The 25788-nt window shown below is 49.5% G+C and overlaps 1 protein-coding gene across 1 annotated transcript in view; it reads right to left on the bottom strand.

Annotated features, from left to right (window-relative positions):
• Nucleotides 1-25788, bottom strand: part of LOC135569170 (trinucleotide repeat-containing gene 6A protein-like) — a 114913-nt gene that overhangs the window by 58263 nt on the left and 30862 nt on the right. The window contains 7 exon segments of the mRNA XM_065015963.1: nt 12792-12890; nt 13005-13139; nt 16395-16499; nt 18360-18536; nt 20904-20981; nt 21638-21903; nt 23209-23463. Of these exon segments, the coding sequence (XP_064872035.1) occupies nt 12792-12890; nt 13005-13139; nt 16395-16499; nt 18360-18536; nt 20904-20981; nt 21638-21903; nt 23209-23463 (1115 nt within the window).

Here is a 25788-nt window from a genome sequence, read left to right on the forward strand (position 1 = left end):
CAGAGACAGACAGACAACACCGAGACACAGACAGAGAGACAGACAGACAGACAGTTAGTCTGTACTATGGACTAGAACCAAGGCTGTGTATAACGACAGAGACACCCAGAGACAGACAGACAACACCGAGACACAGACAGAGAGACAGACAGACAGTTAGTCTGTGCTATGGACTAGAACCAAGGCTGTGTATAACAACAGAGACACCCAGAGACAGACAGTTAGTCTGTACTATGGACTAGAACCAAGGCTGTGTATAACAACAGAGACACCCAGAGACAGACAGTTAGTCTGTACTATGGACTAGAACCAAGGCTGTGTATAACAACAGAGACACCCAGAGACAGACAGACAGACAGACAGTTAGTCTGTACTATGGACTAGAACCAAGGCTGTGTATAACAACAGAGACACCGAGAGACAGACAGACAGTTAGTCTGTACTATGGACTAGAACCAAGGCTGTGTATAACAACAGAGACACCCAGAGACAGACAGTTAGTCTGTACTATGGACTAGAACCAAGGCTGTGTATAACAGAGACACCCAGAGACAGACAGACAGTCTGTACTATGGACTAGAACCAAGGCTGTGTATAACAACAGAGACACCCAGAGACAGACAGACAGTTAGTCTGAACTATGGACTAGAACCAAGGCTGTGTATAACAACAGAGACACCCAGAGACAGACAGAGAGACAGACAAGACAGTTAGTATGTACTATGGACTAGAACCAAGGCTGTGTATAACAGAGACACCCAGAGACAGACAGTTAGTCTGTACTATGGACTAGAACCAAGGCTGTGTATAACAACAGAGACACCCAGAGACAGACAGACAGAGAGACAGACAGAGAGACAGACAGTTAGTCTGTACTATGGACTAGAACCAAGGCTGTGTATAACAGAGACACCGAGAGACAGACAGAGAGACAGACAGACAACACCGAGACACAGACAGAGAGACAGACAGACAGTTAGTCTGTACTATGGACTAGAACCAAGGCTGTGTATAACAACAGAGACACCGAGAGACAGACAGACAGTTAGTCTGTACTATGGACTAGAACCAAGGCTGTGTATAACAACAGAGACACCCAGAGACAGACAGTTAGTCTGTACTATGGACTAGAACCAAGGCTGTGTATAACAACAGAGACACCCAGAGACAGACAGACAGTCTGTACTATGGACTAGAACCAAGGCTGTGTATAACAACAGAGACACCCAGAGACAGACAGACAGAGAGACAGACAGAGACAGACAGACAGACAGAGAGACAGACAGACAGTTAGTCTGTACTATGGACTAGAACCAAGGCTGTGTATAACAGAGACACCCAGAGACAGACAGTTAGTCTGTACTATGGACTAGAACCAAGGCTGTGTATAACAACAGAGACACCCAGAGACAGACAGACAGTCTGTACTATGGACTAGAACCAAGGCTGTGTATAACAACAGAGACACCCAGAGACAGACAGACAGTTAGTCTGTACTATGGACTAGAACCAAGGCTGTGTATAACAACAGAGACACCCAGAGACAGACAGAGAGACAGACAAGACAGTTAGTATGTACTATGGACTAGAACCAAGGCTGTGTATAACAGAGACACCCAGAGACAGACAGTTAGTCTGTACTATGGACTAGAACCAAGGCTGTGTATAACAACAGAGACACCCAGAGACAGACAGACAGAGAGACAGACAGAGAGACAGACAGTTAGTCTGTACTATGGACTAGAACCAAGGCTGTGTATAACAGAGACACCGAGAGACAGACAGAGAGACAGACAGACAACACCGAGACACAGACAGAGAGACAGACAGACAGTTAGTCTGTACTATGGACTAGAACCAAGGCTGTGTATAACAGAGACACCGAGAGACAGACAGACAGTTAGTCTGTACTATGGACTAGAACCAAGGCTGTGTATAACAACAGAGACACCCAGAGACAGACAGTTAGTCTGTACTATGGACTAGAACCAAGGCTGTGTATAACAACAGAGACACCCAGAGACAGACAGACAGTCTGTACTATGGACTAGAACCAAGGCTGTGTATAACAACAGAGACACCCAGAGACAGACAGACAGAGAGACAGACAGAGACAGACAGACAGACAGAGAGACAGACAGACAGTTAGTCTGTACTATGGACTAGAACCAAGGCTGTGTATAACAGAGACACCCAGAGACAGACAGTTAGTCTGTACTATGGACTAGAACCAAGGCTGTGTATAACAACAGAGACACACAGAGACAGACAGACAGTCTGTACTATGGACTAGAACCAAGGCTGTGTATAACAACAGAGACACAGAGACCAGACAGTTAGACAGACAGACAGTTAGTCTGTACTATGGACTAGAACCAAGGCTGTGTATAACAACAGAGACACACAGACAGACAGACAGTCTGTACTATGGACTAGAACCAAGGCTGTGTATAACAACAGAGACACCCAGAGACAGACAGACAGTTAGTCTGTACTATGGACTAGAACCAAGGCTGTGTATAACAACAGAGACACCCAGAGACAGACAGAGAGACAGACAAGACAGTTAGTATGTACTATGGACTAGAACCAAGGCTGTGTATAACAGAGACACCCAGAGACAGACAGTTAGTCTGTACTATGGACTAGAACCAAGGCTGTGTATAACAACAGAGACACCCAGAGACAGACAGACAGAGAGACAGACAGAGAGACAGACAGTTAGTCTGTACTATGGACTAGAACCAAGGCTGTGTATAACAGAGACACCGAGAGACAGACAGAGAGACAGACAGACAACACCGAGACACAGACAGAGAGACAGACAGACAGTTAGTCTGTACTATGGACTAGAACCAAGGCTGTGTATAACGACAGAGACACCCAGAGACAGACAGTTAGTCTGTACTATGGACTAGAACCAAGGCTGTGTATAACGACAGAGACACCCAGAGACAGACAGTTAGTCTGTACTATGGACTAGAACCAAGGCTGTGTATAACAACAGAGACACCCAGAGACAGACAGTTAGTCTGTACTATGGACTAGAACCAAGGCTGTGTATAACAACAGAGACACCCAGAGACAGACAGACAGACAGTTAGTCTGTACTATGGACTAGAACCAAGGCTGTGTATAACAACAGAGACACAGAGAGACAGACAGACAGTTAGTCTGTACTATGGACTAGAACCAAGGCTGTGTATAACAACAGAGACACCAGAGAGACAGACAGACAGTTAGTCTGTACTATGGACTAGAACCAAGGCTGTGTATAACAACAGAGACACCCAGAGAGACAGACAGTTAGTCTGTACTATGGACTAGAACCAAGGCTGTGTATAACAACAGAGACACACAGAGACAGACAGACAGTCTGTACTATGGACTAGAACCAAGGCTGTGTATAACAACAGAGACACCCAGAGACAGACAGACAGTTAGTCTGTACTATGGACTAGAACCAAGGCTGTGTATAACAACAGAGACACCCAGAGACAGACAGTTAGTCTGTACTATGGACTAGAACCAAGGCTGTGTATAACAACAGAGACACACAGAGACAGACAGACAGTCTGTACTATGGACTAGAACCAAGGCTGTGTATAACAACAGAGACACCCAGAGACAGACAGACAGTTAGTCTGTACTATGGACTAGAACCAAGGCTGTGTATAACAGAGACAGACAGACAACTGTACTATGGACTAGACAACTGTGACAGAACAGAGACAGACAGACAGTTAGTCTGTACTATGGACTAGAACCAAGGCTGTGTATAACAACAGAGACACCCAGAGACAGACAGAGAGACAGACAGACAGTTAGTCTGTACTATGGACTAGAACCAAGGCTGTGTATAACAGAGACACCCAGAGACAGACAGTTAGTCTGTACTATGGACTAGAACCAAGGCTGTGTATAACAACAGAGACACCCAGAGACAGACAGACAGTTAGTCTGTACTATGGACTAGAACCAAGGCTGTGTATAACAACAGAGACACCCAGAGACAGACAGACAGAGAGACAGACAGAGAGACAGACAGTTAGTCTGTACTATGGACTAGAACCAAGGCTGTGTATAACAACAGAGACAGACAGAGAGACAGACAGACAACAGAGACACAGACAGAGAGACAGACAGACAGTTAGTCTGTACTATGGACTAGAACCAAGGCTGTGTATAACAACAGAGACACCCAGAGACAGACAGTTAGTCTGTACTATGGACTAGAACCAAGGCTGTGTATAACAACAGAGACACCCAGAGACAGACAGTTAGTCTGTACTATGGACTAGAACCAAGGCTGTGTATAACAACAGAGACAGAGAGACACCGAGAGACAGACAGACACCCAGAGACAGACAGTTAGTCTGTACTATGGACTAGAACCAAGGCTGTGTATAACAACAGAGACACCCAGAGACAGACAGTTAGTCTGTACTATGGACTAGAACCAAGGCTGTGTATAACAACAGAGACACCCAGAGACAGAGAGACAGACAGACAGACAACACCGAGACACTGTAGGAGCAACTGGTATAACAGACAGAGAGACAGACAGACAGTTAGTCTGTACTATGGACTAGAACCAAGGCTGTGTATAACAACAGAGACACCCAGACAGACAGACAGAGACAGACAGAGAGACAGACAGACAGTTAGTCTGTACTATGGACTAGAACCAAGGCTGTGTATAACAACAGAGACACCCAGAGACAGACAGACAGACAGTTAGTCTGTACTATGGACTAGAACCAAGGCTGTGTATAACGACAGAGACACCCAGAGACAGACAGACAACACCGAGACACAGACAGAGAGACAGACAGACAGACAGTTAGTCTGTACTATGGACTAGAACCAAGGCTGTGTATAACGACAGAGACACCCAGAGACAGACAGACAACACTATGGACTAGAACCAGACAGAGAGACAGACAGACAGTTAGTCTGTACTATGGACTAGAACCAAGGCTGTGTATAACAACAGAGACACCCAGAGACAGACAGTTAGTCTGTACTATGGACTAGAACCAAGGCTGTGTATAACAACAGAGACACCCAGAGACAGACAGTTAGTCTGTACTATGGACTAGAACCAAGGCTGTGTATAACAACAGAGACACCCAGAGACAGACAGACAGACAGACAGTTAGTCTGTACTATGGACTAGAACCAAGGCTGTGTATAACAACAGAGACACCGAGAGACAGACAGACAGTTAGTCTGTACTATGGACTAGAACCAAGGCTGTGTATAACAACAGAGACACCCAGAGACAGACAGTTAGTCTGTACTATGGACTAGAACCAAGGCTGTGTATAACAACAGAGACACACAGAGACAGACAGACAGTCTGTACTATGGACTAGAACCAAGGCTGTGTATAACAACAGAGACACCCAGAGACAGACAGACAGTTAGTCTGTACTATGGACTAGAACCAAGGCTGTGTATAACAACAGAGACACCCAGAGACAGACAGAGAGACAGACAAGACAGTTAGTATGTACTATGGACTAGAACCAAGGCTGTGTATAACAGAGACACCCAGAGACAGACAGTTAGTCTGTACTATGGACTAGAACCAAGGCTGTGTATAACAACAGAGACACCCAGAGACAGACAGACAGAGAGACAGACAGAGAGACAGACAGTTAGTCTGTACTATGGACTAGAACCAAGGCTGTGTATAACAGAGACACCGAGAGACAGACAGAGAGACAGACAGACAACACCGAGACACAGACAGAGAGACAGACAGACAGTTAGTCTGTACTATGGACTAGAACCAAGGCTGTGTATAACAACAGAGACACCCAGAGACAGACAGTTAGTCTGTACTATGGACTAGAACCAAGGCTGTGTATAACAACAGAGACACCCAGAGACAGACAGTTAGTCTGTACTATGGACTAGAACCAAGGCTGTGTATAACAACAGAGACACCCAGAGACAGACAGTTAGTCTGTACTATGGACTAGAACCAAGGCTGTGTATAACAACAGAGACACCCAGAGACAGACAGACAGACAGTTAGTCTGTACTATGGACTAGAACCAAGGCTGTGTATAACAACAGAGACACCGAGAGACAGACAGACAGTTAGTCTGTACTATGGACTAGAACCAAGGCTGTGTATAACAACAGAGACACCGAGAGACAGACAGACAGTTAGTCTGTACTATGGACTAGAACCAAGGCTGTGTATAACAACAGAGACACCCAGAGACAGACAGTTAGTCTGTACTATGGACTAGAACCAAGGCTGTGTATAACAACAGAGACACACAGAGACAGACAGACAGTCTGTACTATGGACTAGAACCAAGGCTGTGTATAACAACAGAGACACCCAGAGACAGACAGACAGTTAGTCTGTACTATGGACTAGAACCAAGGCTGTGTATAACAACAGAGACACCCAGAGACAGACAGTTAGTCTGTACTATGGACTAGAACCAAGGCTGTGTATAACAACAGAGACACACAGAGACAGACAGACAGTCTGTACTATGGACTAGAACCAAGGCTGTGTATAACAACAGAGACACCCAGAGACAGACAGACAGTTAGTCTGTACTATGGACTAGAACCAAGGCTGTGTATAACAGAGACAGACAGACAACACCGAGACACAGACAGAGAGACAGACAGACAGTTAGTCTGTACTATGGACTAGAACCAAGGCTGTGTATAACAACAGAGACACCCAGAGACAGACAGAGAGACAGACAAGACAGTTAGTATGTACTATGGACTAGAACCAAGGCTGTGTATAACAGAGACACCCAGAGACAGACAGTTAGTCTGTACTATGGACTAGAACCAAGGCTGTGTATAACAACAGAGACACCCAGAGACAGACAGACAGTTAGTCTGTACTATGGACTAGAACCAAGGCTGTGTATAACAACAGAGACACCCAGAGACAGACAGACAGAGAGACAGACAGAGAGACAGACAGTTAGTCTGTACTATGGACTAGAACCAAGGCTGTGTATAACAGAGACACCGAGAGACAGACAGAGAGACAGACAGACAACACCGAGACACAGACAGAGAGACAGACAGACAGTTAGTCTGTACTATGGACTAGAACCAAGGCTGTGTATAAACAGAGACACCCAGAGACAGACAGTTAGTCTGTACTATGGACTAGAACCAAGGCTGTGTATAACAACAGAGACACCCAGAGACAGACAGTTAGTCTGTACTATGGACTAGAACCAAGGCTGTGTATAACGACAGAGACACCCAGAGACACGAGAGACAGACAGACAGACAGAGACAGACAGTTAGTCTGTACTATGGACTAGAACCAAGGCTGTGTATAACAACAGAGACACCCAGAGACAGACAGTTAGTCTGTACTATGGACTAGAACCAAGGCTGTGTATAACAACAGAGACACCCAGAGACAGAGAGACAGACAGACAGACAACACCGAGACACAGACAGAGAGACAGACAGACAGTTAGTCTGTACTATGGACTAGAACCAAGGCTGTGTATAACAACAGAGACACCCAGAGACAGACAGACAGACAGAGAGACAGACAGACAGTTAGTCTGTACTATGGACTAGAACCAAGGCTGTGTATAACAACAGAGACACCCAGAGACAGACAGACAGACAGTTAGTCTGTACTATGGACTAGAACCAAGGCTGTGTATAACGACAGAGACACCCAGAGACAGACAGACAACACCGAGACACAGACAGAGAGACAGACAGACAGACAGTTAGTCTGTACTATGGACTAGAACCAAGGCTGTGTATAACGACAGAGACACCCAGAGACAGACAGACAACACCGAGACACAGACAGAGAGACAGACAGACAGTTAGTCTGTGCTATGGACTAGAACCAAGGCTGTGTATAACAACAGAGACACCCAGAGACAGACAGTTAGTCTGTACTATGGACTAGAACCAAGGCTGTGTATAACAACAGAGACACCCAGAGACAGACAGTTAGTCTGTACTATGGACTAGAACCAAGGCTGTGTATAACAACAGAGACACCCAGAGACAGACAGACAGACAGACAGTTAGTCTGTACTATGGACTAGAACCAAGGCTGTGTATAACAACAGAGACACCGAGAGACAGACAGACAGTTAGTCTGTACTATGGACTAGAACCAAGGCTGTGTATAACAACAGAGACACCCAGAGACAGACAGTTAGTCTGTACTATGGACTAGAACCAAGGCTGTGTATAACAACAGAGACACCCAGAGACAGACAGACAGTCTGTACTATGGACTAGAACCAAGGCTGTGTATAACAACAGAGACACCCAGAGACAGACAGACAGTTAGTCTGAACTATGGACTAGAACCAAGGCTGTGTATAACAACAGAGACACCCAGAGACAGACAGAGAGACAGACAAGACAGTTAGTATGTACTATGGACTAGAACCAAGGCTGTGTATAACAGAGACACCCAGAGACAGACAGTTAGTCTGTACTATGGACTAGAACCAAGGCTGTGTATAACAACAGAGACACCCAGAGACAGACAGACAGAGAGACAGACAGAGAGACAGACAGTTAGTCTGTACTATGGACTAGAACCAAGGCTGTGTATAACAGAGACACCGAGAGACAGACAGAGAGACAGACAGACAACACCGAGACACAGACAGAGAGACAGACAGACAGTTAGTCTGTACTATGGACTAGAACCAAGGCTGTGTATAACAACAGAGACACCGAGAGACAGACAGACAGTTAGTCTGTACTATGGACTAGAACCAAGGCTGTGTATAACAACAGAGACACCCAGAGACAGACAGTTAGTCTGTACTATGGACTAGAACCAAGGCTGTGTATAACAACAGAGACACCCAGAGACAGACAGACAGTCTGTACTATGGACTAGAACCAAGGCTGTGTATAACAACAGAGACACCCAGAGACAGACAGACAGAGAGACAGACAGAGACAGACAGACAGACAGAGAGACAGACAGACAGTTAGTCTGTACTATGGACTAGAACCAAGGCTGTGTATAACAGAGACACCCAGAGACAGACAGTTAGTCTGTACTATGGACTAGAACCAAGGCTGTGTATAACAACAGAGACACACAGAGACAGACAGACAGTCTGTACTATGGACTAGAACCAAGGCTGTGTATAACAACAGAGACACCCAGAGACAGACAGACAGTTAGTCTGTACTATGGACTAGAACCAAGGCTGTGTATAACAACAGAGACACACAGAGACAGACAGACAGTCTGTACTATGGACTAGAACCAAGGCTGTGTATAACAACAGAGACACCCAGAGACAGACAGACAGTTAGTCTGTACTATGGACTAGAACCAAGGCTGTGTATAACAACAGAGACACCCAGAGACAGACAGAGAGACAGACAAGACAGTTAGTATGTACTATGGACTAGAACCAAGGCTGTGTATAACAGAGACACCCAGAGACAGACAGTTAGTCTGTACTATGGACTAGAACCAAGGCTGTGTATAACAACAGAGACACCCAGAGACAGACAGACAGAGAGACAGACAGAGAGACAGACAGTTAGTCTGTACTATGGACTAGAACCAAGGCTGTGTATAACAGAGACACCGAGAGACAGACAGAGAGACAGACAGACAACACCGAGACACAGACAGAGAGACAGACAGACAGTTAGTCTGTACTATGGACTAGAACCAAGGCTGTGTATAACGACAGAGACACCCAGAGACAGACAGTTAGTCTGTACTATGGACTAGAACCAAGGCTGTGTATAACGACAGAGACACCCAGAGACAGACAGTTAGTCTGTACTATGGACTAGAACCAAGGCTGTGTATAACGACAGAGACACCCAGAGACAGACAGTTAGTCTGTACTATGGACTAGAACCAAGGCTGTGTATAACAACAGAGACACCCAGAGACAGACAGACAGACAGTTAGTCTGTACTATGGACTAGAACCAAGGCTGTGTATAACAACAGAGACACCGAGAGACAGACAGACAGTTAGTCTGTACTATGGACTAGAACCAAGGCTGTGTATAACAACAGAGACACCGAGAGACAGACAGACAGTTAGTCTGTACTATGGACTAGAACCAAGGCTGTGTATAACAACAGACACCCAGAGACAGACAGTTAGTCTGTACTATGGACTAGAACCAAGGCTGTGTATAACAACAGAGACACACAGAGACAGACAGACAGTCTGTACTATGGACTAGAACCAAGGCTGTGTATAACAACAGAGACACCCAGAGACAGACAGACAGTTAGTCTGTACTATGGACTAGAACCAAGGCTGTGTATAACAACAGAGACACCCAGAGACAGACAGACAGTTAGTCTGTACTATGGACTAGAACCAAGGCTGTGTATAACAACAGAGACACACAGAGACAGACAGACAGTCTGTACTATGGACTAGAACCAAGGCTGTGTATAACAGAGACAGACAGACAACACCGAGACACAGACAGAGAGACAGACAGACAGTTAGTCTGTACTATGGACTAGAACCAAGGCTGTGTATAACAACAGAGACACCCAGAGACAGACAGAGAGACAGACAAGACAGTTAGTATGTACTATGGACTAGAACCAAGGCTGTGTATAACAGAGACACCCAGAGACAGACAGTTAGTCTGTACTATGGACTAGAACCAAGGCTGTGTATAACAACAGAGACACCCAGAGACAGACAGAGAGACAGACAGACAGTTAGTCTGTACTATGGACTAGAACCAAGGCTGTGTATAACAACAGAGACACCCAGAGACAGACAGACAGAGAGACAGACAGAGAGACAGACAGTTAGTCTGTACTATGGACTAGAACCAAGGCTGTGTATAACAGAGACACCGAGAGACAGACAGAGAGACAGACAGACAACACCGAGACACAGACAGAGAGACAGACAGACAGTTAGTCTGTACTATGGACTAGAACCAAGGCTGTGTATAACGACAGAGACACCCAGAGACAGACAGTTAGTCTGTACTATGGACTAGAACCAAGGCTGTGTATAACAACAGAGACACCCAGAGACAGACAGTTAGTCTGTACTATGGACTAGAACCAAGGCTGTGTATAACGACAGAGACACCCAGAGACACCGAGAGACAGACAGACAACACCCAGAGACAGACAGTTAGTCTGTACTATGGACTAGAACCAAGGCTGTGTATAACAACAGAGACACCCAGAGACAGACAGTTAGTCTGTACTATGGACTAGAACCAAGGCTGTGTATAACAACAGAGACACCCAGAGACAGAGAGACAGACAGACAGACAACACCGAGACACAGACAGAGAGACAGACAGACAGTTAGTCTGTACTATGGACTAGAACCAAGGCTGTGTATAACAACAGAGACACCCAGAGACAGACAGACAGACAGAGAGACAGACAGACAGTTAGTCTGTACTATGGACTAGAACCAAGGCTGTGTATAACGACAGAGACACCCAGAGACAGACAGACAACACCGAGACACAGACAGAGAGACAGACAGACAGACAGTTAGTCTGTACTATGGACTAGAACCAAGGCTGTGTATAACGACAGAGACACCCAGAGACAGACAGACAACACCGAGACACAGACAGAGAGACAGACAGACAGTTAGTCTGTACTATGGACTAGAACCAAGGCTGTGTATAACGACAGAGACACCGAGAGAGACAGACAACACAGAGACAGACAGTTAGTCTGTACTATGGACTAGAACCAAGGCTGTGTATAACAACAGAGACACCCAGAGACAGACAGTTAGTCTGTACTATGGACTAGAACCAAGGCTGTGTATAACAACAGAGACACCCAGAGACAGAGAGACAGACAGACAGTTAGTCTGTACTATGGACTAGAACCAAGGCTGTGTATAACAACAGAGACACCCAGAGACAGACAGAGAGACAGACAGACAGTTAGTCTGTACTATGGACTAGAACCAAGGCTGTGTATAACAACAGAGACACCCAGAGACAGACAGAGAGACAGACAGACAGTTAGTCTGTACTATGGACTAGAACCAAGGCTGTGTATAACAACAGAGACACCCAGAGACAGACAGAGAGACAGACAGACAGTTAGTCTGTACTATGGACTAGAACCAAGGCTGTGTATAACAGAGACAGACAGACAACACAGAGACAGGCAGAGAGACAGACAGACAACACCGAGACAGAGAGACAGACAGACAACACCGAGACAGAGAGACAGACAGACAACACCGAGAGACAGACAACACCGAGACAGAGAGACAGACAGACAACACCGAGAGACAGACAGACAGACAGACAACACCGAGAGACAGACAGACAACACCGAGACAGAGAGACAGACAGACAACACCGAGAGACAGACAGACAACACCGAGAGACAGACAGACAACACCGAGAGACAGACAGACAACACCGAGACAGAGAGACAGACAGACAACACCGAGAGACAGACAGACAGACAGACAACACCGAGAGACAGACAGACAGACAGACAACACCGAGAGACAGACAGACAGACAACACCGAGACAGACAGACAACACCGAGACAGGCAGACAACACCGAGACAGGCAGACAACACCGAGACAGGCAGACAACACCGAGACAGGCAGAGACAGAGAGACAGGCAGACAACACCGAGAGACAGACAGACACAAAGAAGCAGAGAGACAGACAGAGACAGACAACACCGAGACAGACAGAGAGACAGAGAGAGAGACAGAGAGAGAGACCGAGACAGACAGACAGAGACAGAGAGAGACAGACAGACAGAGCCAGTATGTACCTGCTGGTCCTGCTGGCGTCCCACAGGCATCGGTCTGTGACTCTGCTGCTGTCCAACAGACATCGGTCTCTGCTGCTGAGACTGCTGGAGGAGGAGACGCTGTGGAGACAAACGGCCCGTCAGGAATTACACGTCAGATCGGAGTTAGCGGACATCAGGGTTAAGAGGTGTGTGTGTGTGTGTGTGTGTGTGTGTGTGTGTGTGTGTGCTAACCTGCAACTGGTTAAGCTGGTTGAGTTGAGACAGCTGGTTGAGTTGAGACAGCTGGTTGAGGACAGCTACTTGCTGTGGACCAAACAGGTTCAGGCCTCCTGCACTGGGAGGGTACTTCAGGAGAGAGGGAGGGACCTGGAACACAGTCACATCAACTAGATTAGTAGAACAGAGTCAGGCCTCCTGCACTGGGAGGACAACTAGATGAGTAGAACAGAGTCAGGCCTCCTGCACTGGGAGGACAACTAGATGAGTAGAACAGAGTCAGGCCTCCTGCACTGGGGAGGACAACTAGATGAGTAGAACAGAGTCAGGCCTCCTGCACTGGGAGGACAACTAGATGAGTAGAACAGAGTCAGACCTCCTGCACTGGGGAGAACTAGATGAGTAGAACAGAGTCAGGCCTCCTGCACTGGGAGGACAACTAGATGAGTAGAACAGAGTCAGGCCTCCTGCACTGGGAGGACAACTAGATGAGTAGAACAGAGTCAGGCCTCCTGCACTGGGAGGACAACTAGATGAGTAGAACAGAGTCAGGCCTCCTGCACTGGGGAGGACAACTAGATGAGTAGAACAGAGTCAGACCTCCTGCACTGGGAGGACAACTAGATGAGTAGAACAGAGTCAGGCCTCCTGCACTGGGAGGACAACTAGATGAGTAGAACAGAGTCAGGCCTCCTGCACTGGGAGGACAACTAGATGAGTAGAACAGAGTCAGACCTCCTGCACTGGGAGGACAACTAGATGAGTAGAACAGAGTCAGGCCTCCTGCACTGGGAGGACAACTAGATGAGTAGAACAGAGTCAGACCTCCTGCACTGGGAGGACAACTAGATGAGTAGAACAGAGTCAGACCTCCTGCACTGGGAGGACAACTAGATGAGTAGAACAGAGTCAGACCTCCTGCACTGGGAGGACAACTAGATGAGTAGAACAGAGTCAGACCTCCTGCACTGGGAGGACAACTAGATGAGTAGAACAGAGTCAGGCCTCCTGCACTGGGGAGGACAACTAGATGAGTAGAACAGAGTCAGGCCTCCTGCACTGGGGAGGACAACTAGATGAGTAGAACAGAGTCAGACCTCCTGCACTGGGGAGGACAACTAGATGAGTAGAACAGAGTCAGACCTCCTGCACTGGGAGGACAACTAGATGAGTAGAACAGAGTCAGACCTCCTGCACTGGGAGGGTACTTCAGTAGAGATGTCAATAGTAAGGCAATGGGGAGAATATTATTGGACCTTCAGGAGGTTGAACATCCCCTTTAAAGGGACCTCCCGGTTCACATCCCCTTTAAAGGGACCTCCCGGTTCACATCCCCTTTAAAGGGACCGTCCGGTTCACATCCCCTTTAAAGGGACCGTCCGGTTCACATCCCCTTTAAAGGGACCGTCCGGTTCACATCCCCTTTAAAGGGACAGTCCGGTTCACATCCCCTTTAAAGGGACAGTCTGGTTCACATCCCCTTTAAAGGGACAGTCTGGTTCACATCCCCTTTAAAGGGACAGTCTGGTTCACATCCCCTTTAAAGGGACAGTCTGGTTCACATCCCCTTTAAAGGGACAGTCTGGTTCACATCCCCTTTAAAGGGACAGTCTGGTTCACATCCCCTTTAAAGGGACAGTCTGGTTCACATCCCCTTTAAAGGGACAGTCTGGTTCACATCCCCTTTAAAGGGACAGTCTGGTTCACATCCCCTTTAAAGGGACAGTCTGGTTCACATCCCCTTTAAAGGGACAGTCTGGTTCACATCCCCTTTAAAGGGACAGTCTGGTTCACATCCCCTTTAAAGGGACAGTCTGGTTCACATCCCCTTTAAAGGGACAGTCTGGTTCACATCCCCTTTAAAGGGACAGTCTGGTTCACATCCCCTTTAAAGGGACAGTCTGGTTCACATCCCCTTTAAAGGGACAGTCTGGTTCACATCCCCTTTAAAGGGACAGTCTGGTTCACATCCCCTTTAAAGGGACAGTCTGGTTCACATCCCCTTTAAAGGGACAGTCTGGTTCACATCCCCTTTAAAGGGACAGTCTGGTTCACATCCCCTTTAAAGGGACAGTCTGGTTCACATCCCCTTTAAAGGGACAGTCTGGTTCACATCCCCTTTAAAGGGACAGTCCGGTTCACATCCCCTTTAAAGGGACAGTCCGGTTCACATCCCCTTTAAAGGGACAGTCCGGTTCACATCCCCTTTAAAGGGACAGTCCGGTTCACATCCCCTTTAAAGGGACAGTCCGGTTCACATCCCCTTTAAAGGGACAGTCCGGTTCACATCCCCTTTAAAGGGACAGTCCGGTTCACATCCCCTTTAAAGGGACAGTCTGGTTCACATCCCCTTTAAAGGGACAGTCTGGTTCACATCCCCTTTAAAGGGACAGTCTAAAGGGACAGTCGGTTCACATCCCCTTTAAAGGGACAGTCTGGTTCACATCCCCTTTAAAGGGACAGTCTGGTTCACATCCCCTTTAAAGGGACAGTCTGGTTCACATCCCCTTTAAAGGGACAGTCTGGTTAACATCCCCTTTAAAGGGACAGTCTGGTTAACATCCCCTTTAAAGGGACAGTCTGGTTCACATCCCCTTTAAAGGGACAGTCTGGTTCACATCCCCTTTAAAGGGACAGTCTGGTTCACATCCCCTTTAAAGGGACAGTCTGGTTCACATCCCTTTAAAGGGACAGTCTGGTTCACATCCCCTTTAAAGGGACAGTCTGGTTCACATCCCCTTTAAAGGGACAGTCTGGTTCACATCCCCTTTAAAGGGACAGTCTGGTTCACATCCCCTTTAAAGGGACAGTCTGGTTCACATCCCCTTTAAAGGGACAGTCTGGTTAACATCCCCTTTAAAGGGACAGTCCGGTTCACATTTGTAGATGATCACACCAGGTAGTTCATCGGTGGCCACATATATTGAGTGTGTGTGTGTGTGTGTGTGTGTGTGTGTGTGTGTGTGTGTGAGAGTGTGAGTGTGTGTGTTTGTGTGTGTGTGTGAGTGTGTGTTTGTGTGAGTGTGTGTGTGTGTGAGTGTGTTTCAGTCCTCTTAGTGTGTGTGTGTGTGTGTGTGTTTCAGTCCTCTTAGTGTGTGTGTGTGTGTGTGTGTGTGTGTGAGTGTGTGTGTGTGTGTGAGTGTGTGTGAGTGTGTGAGTGTGTGTGAGTGTGTGAGTGTGTGAGTGTGTGTGTGTGTGTGTGAGTGTGTGTGTTTGTGTGTGTGTGTGAGTGTGTGTTTGTGTGAGTGTGTGTGTGTGTGAGTGTGTTTCAGTCCTCTTAGTGTGTGTGTGTGTGTGTGTGTTTCAGTCCTCTTAGTGTGTGTGTGTGTGTGTGTGTGTGAGAGTGTATGTGAGTGTGTGTGAGTGAGTGTGTGAGTGAGTGTGTGAGTGTGTGAGTGTGTGTACCTGAGAGGACAGGACGGGTGGAGGCACTTGGTTACGGAGATTGTTCTGGGCTGAGTTGAGGGGATGAGATGGTACTGCACTGCTGCCATACATGGAGTTTACATTCTGAAACACACACACACACACACACACACACACACACGTTAAGAGGACTGAAACATACACACACACACACACACACACGTTAAGAGGACTGAAACACACACACACACGTTAAGAGGACTGAACACACACACACACACACACACACACGTTAAGAGGACTGAAACACACACGTTAAGAGGACTGAAACACACACACACGTTAAGAGGACTGAAACACACACACACACGTTAAGAGGCCTGAAACACACACGTTAAGAGGCCTGAAACACACACACACGTTAAGAGGGCTGAAACACACACACACACACACACACTGGTAGCTCAACCAGGGGACTACATTCTGATATGACACTGAGCTACCACCAGGGGACTACACTCTGATATGACACTGAGCTACCACCAGGGGACTACACTCTGTAATGACACTGAGCTACCACCAGGGGACTACATTCTGTAATGACACTGAGCTACCACCAGGGGACTACACTCTGATATGACACTGAGCTACCACCAGGGGACTACATTCTGTAATGACACTGAGCTACCACCAGGGGACTACACTCTGATATGACACTGAGCTACCACCAGGGGACTACACTCTGTAATGACACTGAGCTACCACCAGGGGACTACACTCTGATATGACACTGAGCTACCACCAGGGGACTACACTCTGTAATGACACTGAGCTACCACCAGGGGACTACATTCTGATATGACACTGAGCTACCACCAGGGGACTACACTCTGTAATGACACTGAGCTACCACCAGGGGACTACACTCTGTAATGACACTGAGCTACCACCAGGGGACTACATTCTGATATGACACTGAGCTACCACCAGGGGACTACACTCTGTAATGAATGACACTGACACTGAGCTACCACCAGGGGACTACATTCTGTAATGACACTGAGCTACCACCAGGGGACTACACTCTGATATGACACTGAGCTACCACCAGGGGACTACATTCTGTAATGACACTGAGCTACCACCAGGGGACTACACTCTGATATGACACTGAGCTACCACCAGGGGACTACACTCTGTAATGACACTGAGCTACCACCAGGGGACTACACTCTGATATGACACTGAGCTACCACCAGGGGACTACACTCTGTAATGACACTGAGCTACCACCAGGGGACTACATTCTGATATGACACTGAGCTACCACCAGGGGACTACATTCTGTAATGACACTGAGCTACCACCAGGGGACGACATTCTGTAATGACACTGAGCTACCACCAGGGGACTACATTCTGATATGACACTGAGCTACCACCAGGGACTACATTCTGATATAACACTGAGCTACCACTAGGGGACTACATTCTGATATAACACTGAGCTACCACCAGGGGGCGACATTCTGTAATGACACTGAGCTACCACCAGGGGACTACATTCTGTAATGACACTGAGCTACCACCAGGGGACGACATTCTGTAATGACACTGAGCTACCACCAGGGGACTACATTCTGATATGACACTGAGCTACCACCAGGGGACTACATTCTGATATAACACTGAGCTACCACTAGGGGACTACATTCTGATATAACACTGAGCTACCACCAGGGGGCGACATTCTGTAATGACACTGAGCTACCACCAGGGGACTACATTCTGTAATGACACTGAGCTACCACCAGGGGACTACATTCTGATATGACACTGAGCTACCACCAGGGGACTACACTCTGTAATGACACTGAGCTACCACCAGGGGACTACACTCTGTAATGACACTGAGCTACCACCAGGGGACTACATTCTGTAATGACACTGAGCTACCACCAGGGGCAGTGCAACGCTGGGAGACGGTACACTACACAGACAGTACCTTGTCGTAGTAAGAGCTTCTCTCCATGGAAGGCTCTTTGTGGGTCTGGTGCCTGGAAGCTGAGTTTTTCCCCATCGCTCCACTGTACTCTCCCATGTTCACATCCATACGCTTGTCAGACATCATCCCTCCTCCTTCCATCTTATTGCTCTTCGACAAGTCTTCAGGAGAGTCTCTCTAGGAGGGGATGGACAGAGAGAGGGATAAGATAGGTCAGAGATGAGAGAGAGAGAGATGGTCCACTGATGTGCTGGGGTCTTGTGGTCGTGCTGCTGCCCCTGGAGGCAGAGGTTTGCAAGTGCAGCAGGAGAACATCATTATTTCTATATGGGTCCTAGCAGGCAAATCTGTTACACAAAGTCTAACCAAGACCTGTTACAATCACACCTGAAGGGTCGGGTTCCGGGAACAGATTACCCAGATCACCCTTCACTAAAGGGTCGACAGGTGACGAGCCCCGACCCCTCTTCACTAAAGGGTCGACAGGTGACGAGCCCCGACCCCTCTTCACTAAAGGGTCGACAGGTGACGAGCCCCGACCCCTCTTCACTAAAGGGTCGACAGGTGACGAGCCCCGACCCTCTTCACTAAAGGGTCGACAGGTGACAGCCCCGACCCCTCTTCACTAAAGGGTCGACAGGTGACGAGCCCCGACCCCTCTTCACTAAAGGGTCGACAGGTGACGAGCCCCGACCCCTCTTCACTAAAGGGTCGACAGGTGACGAGCCCCGACCCCTCTTCACTAAAGGGTCGACAGGTGACGAGCCCCGACCCCTCTTCACTAAAGGGTCGACAGGTGACGAGCCCCGACCCCTCTTCACTAAAGGGTCGACAGGTGACGAGCCCCGACCCCTCTTCACTAAAGGGTCGACAGGTGACGAGCCCCGACCCCTCTTCACTAAAGGGTCGACAGGTGACGAGCCCCGACCCCTCTTCACTAAAGGGTCGACAGGTGACGAGCCCCGACCCCTCTTCACTAAAGGGTCGACAGGTGACGAGCCCCGACCCCTCTTCACTAAAGGGTCGACAGGTGACGAGCCCCGACCCCTCTTCACTAAAGGGTCGACAGGTGACGAGCCCCGACCCCTCTTCACTAAAGGGTCGACAGGTGACGAGCCCCGACCCCTCTTCACTAAAGGGTCGACAGGTGACGAGCCCCGACCCCTCTTCACTAAAGGGTCGACAGGTGACGGCCCCCCGACCCCTCTTCACTAAAGGGTCGACAGGTGACGAGCCCCGACCCCTCTTCACTAAAGGGTCGACAGGTCGAGCCCCGACCCCTCTTCACTAAAGGGTCGACAGGTGACGAGCCCCGACCCCTCTTCACTAAAGGGTCGACAGGTGACGAGCCCCGACCCCTCTTCACTAAAGGGTCGACAGGTGACGAGCCCCGACCCCTCTTCACTAAAGGGTCGACAGGTGACGAGCCCCGACCCCTCTTCACTAAAGGGTCGACAGGTGACGAGCCCCAACCCCTCTTCACTAAAGGGTCGACAGGTGACGAGCCCCAACCCCTCTTCACTAAAGGGTCGACAGGTGACGAGCCCCGACCCCTCTTCACTAAAGGGTCGACACCTGACGAGCCCCGACCCCTCTTCACTAAAGGGTCGACAGGTGACGAGCCCCAACCCCTCTTCCCAGCGTACTCACAGGGTAGTTCATGTTGTTGAACTGTTTGATTTCAGGGTTCAGGGTTCAGGGTTGCGTACTCACAGGGTAGCTCATGTTGTTGAACTGTTTGATTTGAGGGTTCAGGGTTCAAGGCTTCGTACTCACAGGGTAGTTCATGTTGTTGAACTGTTTGATTTCAGGGTTCAGGGTTCAAGGTTCAAGATAGCGTACTCACAGGGTAGCTCATGTTGTTGAACTGTGGGTTCAGGGTTCAAGGTTGCGTACTCACAGGGTAGCTCATGTTGTTGAACTGTTTGATTTGAGGGTTCAGGGTTCAAGGTTCAAGGCTGCGTACTCACAGGGTAGCTCATGTTGTTGAACTGTTTGATTTAAGGGTTCAGGGTTCAAGGTTCAAGGCTGCGTACTCACAGGGTAGCTCATGTTGTTGAACTGTTTGATTTAAGGGTTCAGGGTTCAAGACTGCGTACTCACAGGGTAGCTCATGTTGTTGAACTGTTTGATTTGAGGGTTCAGGGTTCAAGGTAGCGTACTCACAGGGTAGCTCATGTTGTTGAACTGTGTGGGTTCAGGGTTCAAGGTTCAAGGCTGCGTACTCACAGGGTAGCTCATGTTGTTGAACTGTGTGGGTTCAGGGTTCAAGGCTGCATACTCACAGGGTAGCTCATGTTGTTGAACTGTTTGATTTAAGGGTTCAGGGTTCAAGGTTCAAGGCTGCGTACTCACAGGGTAGCTCATGTTGTTGAACTGTGTGGGTTCAGGGTTCAAGGTTCAAGGCTGCGTACTCACAGGGTAGCTCATGTTGTTGAACTGTGTGGGTTCAGGGTTCAAGGCTGCATACTCACAGGGTAGCTCATGTTGTTGAACTGTTTGATTTAAGGGTTCAGGGTTCAAGGTTCAAGGTAGCGTACTCACAGGGTAGCTCATGTTGTTGAACTGTTTGACGAACTGGTTCATCCAGGCATCCTCCTGCTTGTTCACCGATTTGTTGATCTGAAACACAGAGACCCGGGGTAATAACCTACACAGAGAGACCCGGGGTAATAACCTACACAGAGAGACCCGGGGTAATAACCTACACAGAGAGACCCGGGGTAATAACCTACACAGAGAGACCCGGGGTAATAACCCACACAGAGAGACCCGGGGTAATAACCCACACAGAGAGACCCGGGGTAATAACCCACACAGAGAGACCCGGGGTAATAACCTACACAGAGAGACCCGGGGTAATAACCCACACAGAGAGACCCGGGGTAATAACCCACACAGAGAGACCCGGGGTAATAACCCACACAGAGAGACCCGGGGTAATAACCCACACAGAGAGACCCGGGGTAATAACCCACAGAGAGACCCGGGGTAATAACCTACACAGAGAGACCCGGGGTAATAACCCACACAGAGAGACCCGGGGTAATAACCCACAGAGAGAGACCCGGGGTAATAACCCACAGAGAGAGACCCGGGGTAATAACCTACACAGAGAGACCCGGGGTAATAACCTACACAGAGAGACCCGGGGTAATAACCTACACAGAGAGACCCGGGGTAATAACCTACACAGAGAGACCCGGGGTAATAACCTACACAGAGAGACCCGGGGTAATAACCCACACAGAGAGACCCGGGTTAATATATATTAATACCTTGGGAGGGACTTTCTTCATGTAGTTCCAGCTGTGTTGCTGTGGCCCGTTGTTCCTGGTGTCCTGACCGTGGCCGTCTCTGTGGTTCTCTCTGTGACCGTCTCTGTCCCGGTCTCTGTGGTTCTCTCTGTGACCGTCTCTGTCCCGGTGACTTGGGGTGTTGCTCCACATCCCGATCTCCAGCTCCTCCTCCGGTTCCCAACTGGCCTGGCACGACACCTCCTCCCCACACCAGGTACTACTCTCCTGCTGCATGGGCTTGGGACCTGGAGGGTGGAGAGAGGACGAAGGGATTAAACCTGGAGAGAGACACGAGGGGGCCTGGAGAGAGACACGAGGGGGCCTGGAGAGAGACACGAGGGGGCATGGAGAGAGACACGAGGGGACCTGGAGAGAGACACGAGGGGACCTGGAGAGAGACACGAGGGAGCCTCGAGAGAGACACGAGGGGGCCTGGAGAGAGACACGAGGGGGCCTGGAGAGAGACACGAGGGGGCCTGGAGAGAGACACGAGGGGGCCTGGAGAGAGACACGAGGGGGGGGGCCGAGGGGGAGAGAGACACGAGGGGGCCTGGAGAGAGAGGGGGCCTGGAGAGAGACACGAGGGGGCCTGGAGAGGAAGGGGCCTGGAGAGAGACACGAGGGGGCCTGGAGAGAAGGGTGGAGAGAGACAGGGGGCCTGGAGAGAGACACGAGGGGGCCTGGAGAGAGACACGAGGGGGCCTGGAGAGAGACACGAGGGGGCCTGGAGAGAGACACGAGGGGGCCTGGAGAGAGACACGAGGGGGCCTGGAGAGAGACACGAGGGGGCCTGGAGAGAGACAGGGGGGAGAGAGACACGAGGGGCCTGGAGAGAGAAGGGGACGAGGGGGCCTGGAGAGAGACACGAGGGGGCCTGGAGAGAGACAGGGGAGGGGGCCTGGAGAGAGACACGAGGGGGCCTGGAGAGAGACACGAGGGGGGGCCTGGAGAGAGACACGAGGGGGCCTGGAGAGAGACACGAGGGGGCCTGGAGAGAGACACGAGGGGGCCTGGAGAGAGACACGAGGGGGCCTGGAGAGAGACACGAGGGGGCCTGGAGAGAGACACGAGGGGGCCTGGAGAGAGACACGAGGGGGCCTGGAGAGAGACACGAGGGGGCCTGGAGAGAGACACGAGGGGGCCTGGAGAGAGAAGGGTGGAGGGAGACACGAGGGGGCCTGGAGAGAGAAGGGTGGAGAGAGACACGAGGGGGCCTGGAGAGAGACACGAGGGGACGAGGGGGCCTGGAGAGAGAGACACGGGGGCCTGGAGAGAGACACGAGGGGGCCTGGAGAGAGACACGAGGGGGCCTGGAGAGAGACACGAGGGGGCCTGGAGAGAGACACGAGGGGGCCTGGAGAGAGAGAGAGACGACGAGGGGGCCTGGAGAGAGACACGAGGGGGCCTGGAGAGAGACACGAGGGGGCCTGGAGAGAGACACGAGGGGGCCTGGAGAGAGACGAGGAGATGGGTGTGTGTGTCTCACCAGGTTTGTGTGTGTGTCTCACCAGGTTGGTGTGTGTGTGTGTGTGTGTGTATGTGTCTCTTACCAGGTTTGTGGTGGTTCTGTGCTCCAGGTCCTTCCCAGCCTCCTGTCGCAGAGTTGTCCCCCCTGTCTCTGTCCCCTCTGTCTCTGTCCCCTCTGTCTCTGTCCCCTCTGTCTCTCAGCTCCTCCCAGGTGGAGCTGGTGTCCATGGGTTTCCCCCAGGCCGATGTCCCGTTGTCCACAGAGACGGGGGGGCCTGGTGGATCACCCCACGTTCCTGACTCCATCTTCTGGGGACCGGTGTACTGTTCACCCCAACCTGGAGGAGGAGAGAGAGGGGGAGGGGGAGGGGGAGAGAAAGAGGAGGAGAGAGACAGTAGGAGAGAGAGGGGGAGAGGGAGGAGGAGAGGAGAGAGAGGGGAGGAGGAGAGAGAGAGGCGGAGGAGGAGAGAGACAGTAGGAGAGAGAGAGGGGGAGTAGGAGAGAGACAGTAGGAGAGAGGGAGGAGGAGAGAGAGAGAGGGGAGGAGAGAGAGGGGAGGAGGAGAGAAGGGAGGAGGAGAGAGACAGTAGGAGAGAGAGAGGGGAGGAGGAGAGAGAGTAGGAGAGAGAGAGGGGAGAGGAGAGAGACAGTAGGAGAGAGAAAGGAGGAGAGAGAAGGAGGAGGAGAGAGAGGGGAGTAGGAGAGAAAGGGGGAGGAGGAGAGAGAGAGAGGAGGGGAGAGGGGGGGAGGAGGAGAGAGAGGGGAGGGGAGGAGGAGAGAGAGGGGAGGGGAGGAGGAGAGAGAGAGAGAGGGAGGAGGAGAGAGAGGGAGAGAGAGGAGGAGGTAAGTGAGGTGGAGGGGAGGAGATGGAGAGGAGAGGAGGAGGAGAGAGAGGGAGGGAGGAGAGAGAGGGCTGGGTTTCTAGACTGAGAGGGAGAGAGGGGAGGAGAGACAGAGGAGAGGAGAGAGGGGGAGGAGGAGATGAGAGGGAGCTGGGGAGGAGGAGAGAGGGAGAGGAGAGAGAGGGGAGGAGAGAGGAGGAGGAGAGAGGAGAGGGGAGGGAGGCTGGGAGGAGGGGAGGGGAGGAGGAGAGGGAGGGAGGAGGAGAGAGAGGAGGAGGGAGGAGGGAGATGAGGAGGAGGAGCTGGGAGGAGGAGAGAGAGGGGAGGAGGAGAGAGAGGGGAGGAGGAGAGAGAGGGGAGGAGAGAGGAGAGAGGTAAGTGAGGTGGAGTTTCGTAAATGGCAGGCAACCTTGTACCTTCTCAACTCTGCTGTTGTACTCACTCAGATGATCAATAACAGACTGGCTGGGTTTCTAGATCAATAACAGACTAGCTGGGTTTCTAGATCAATAACAGACTGGCTGGGTTTCTAGATCAATAACAGACTGGCTGGGTTTCTAGACTGAGATGATCAATAACAGACTGGCTGGGTTTCTAGATCAATAACAGACTAGCTGGGTTTCTAGATCAATAACAGACTAGCTGGGTTTCTAGATCAATAACAGACTAGCTGGGTTTCTAGACTGAGATGATCAATAACAGACTAGCTGGGTTTCTAGATCAATAACAGACTAGCTGGGTTTCTAGATCAATAACAGACTAGCTGGGTTTCTAGATCAATAACAGACTAGCTGGGTTTCTAGACTGAGATGATCAATAACAGACTGGCTGGGTTTCTAGATCAATAACAGACTAGCTGGGTTTCTAGATCAATAACAGACTGGCTGGGTTTCTAGATCAATAACAGACTGGCTGGGTTTCTAGATCAATAACAGACTGGCTGGGTTTCTAGATCAATAACAGACTGGCTGGGTTTCTAGACTGAGATGATCAATAACAGACTAGCTGGGTTTCTAGATCAATAACAGACTAGCTGGGTTTCTAGACTGATATTATCAATAACAGACTGGCTGGGTTTCTAGATCAATAACAGACTAGCTGGGTTTCTAGACTGAGATTATCAATAACAGACTGGCTGGGTTTCTAGATCAATAACAGACTAGCTGGGTTTCTAGATCAATAACAGACTGGCTGGGTTTCTAGACTGAGATGATCAATAACAGACTGGCTGGGTTTCTAGACTGAGATGATCAATAACAGACTGGCTGGGTTTCTAGATCAATAACAGACTGGCTGGGTTTCTAGACTGAGATGATCAATAACAGACTGGCTGGGTTTCTAGATCAATAACAGACTAGCTGGGTTTCTAGATCAATAACAGACTAGCTGGGTTTCTAGATCAATAACAGACTGGCTGGGTTTCTAGATCAATAACAGACTAGCTGGGTTTCTAGACTGAGATGATCAATAACAGACTGGCTGGGTTTCTAGACTGAGATGATCAATAACAGACTGGCTGGGTTTCTAGACTGAGATGATCAATAACAGACTGGCTGGGTTTCTAGATCAATAACAGACTGGCTGGGTTTCTAGACTGAGATGATCAATAACAGACTGGCTGGGTTTCTAGACTGAGATGATCAATAACAGACTAGCTGGGTTTCTAGATCAATAACAGACTAGCTGGGTTTCTAGATCAATAACAGACTAGCTGGGTTTCTAGATCAATAACAGACTGGCTGGGTTTCTAGACTGAGATGATCAATAACAGACTGGCTGGGTTTCTAGATCAATAACAGACTAGCTGGGTTTCTAGATCA

Source organism: Oncorhynchus nerka, unplaced genomic scaffold, assembly GCF_034236695.1.
Source record: "Oncorhynchus nerka isolate Pitt River unplaced genomic scaffold, Oner_Uvic_2.0 unplaced_scaffold_1194, whole genome shotgun sequence".
Lineage (NCBI taxonomy): Eukaryota > Metazoa > Chordata > Actinopteri > Salmoniformes > Salmonidae > Oncorhynchus > Oncorhynchus nerka.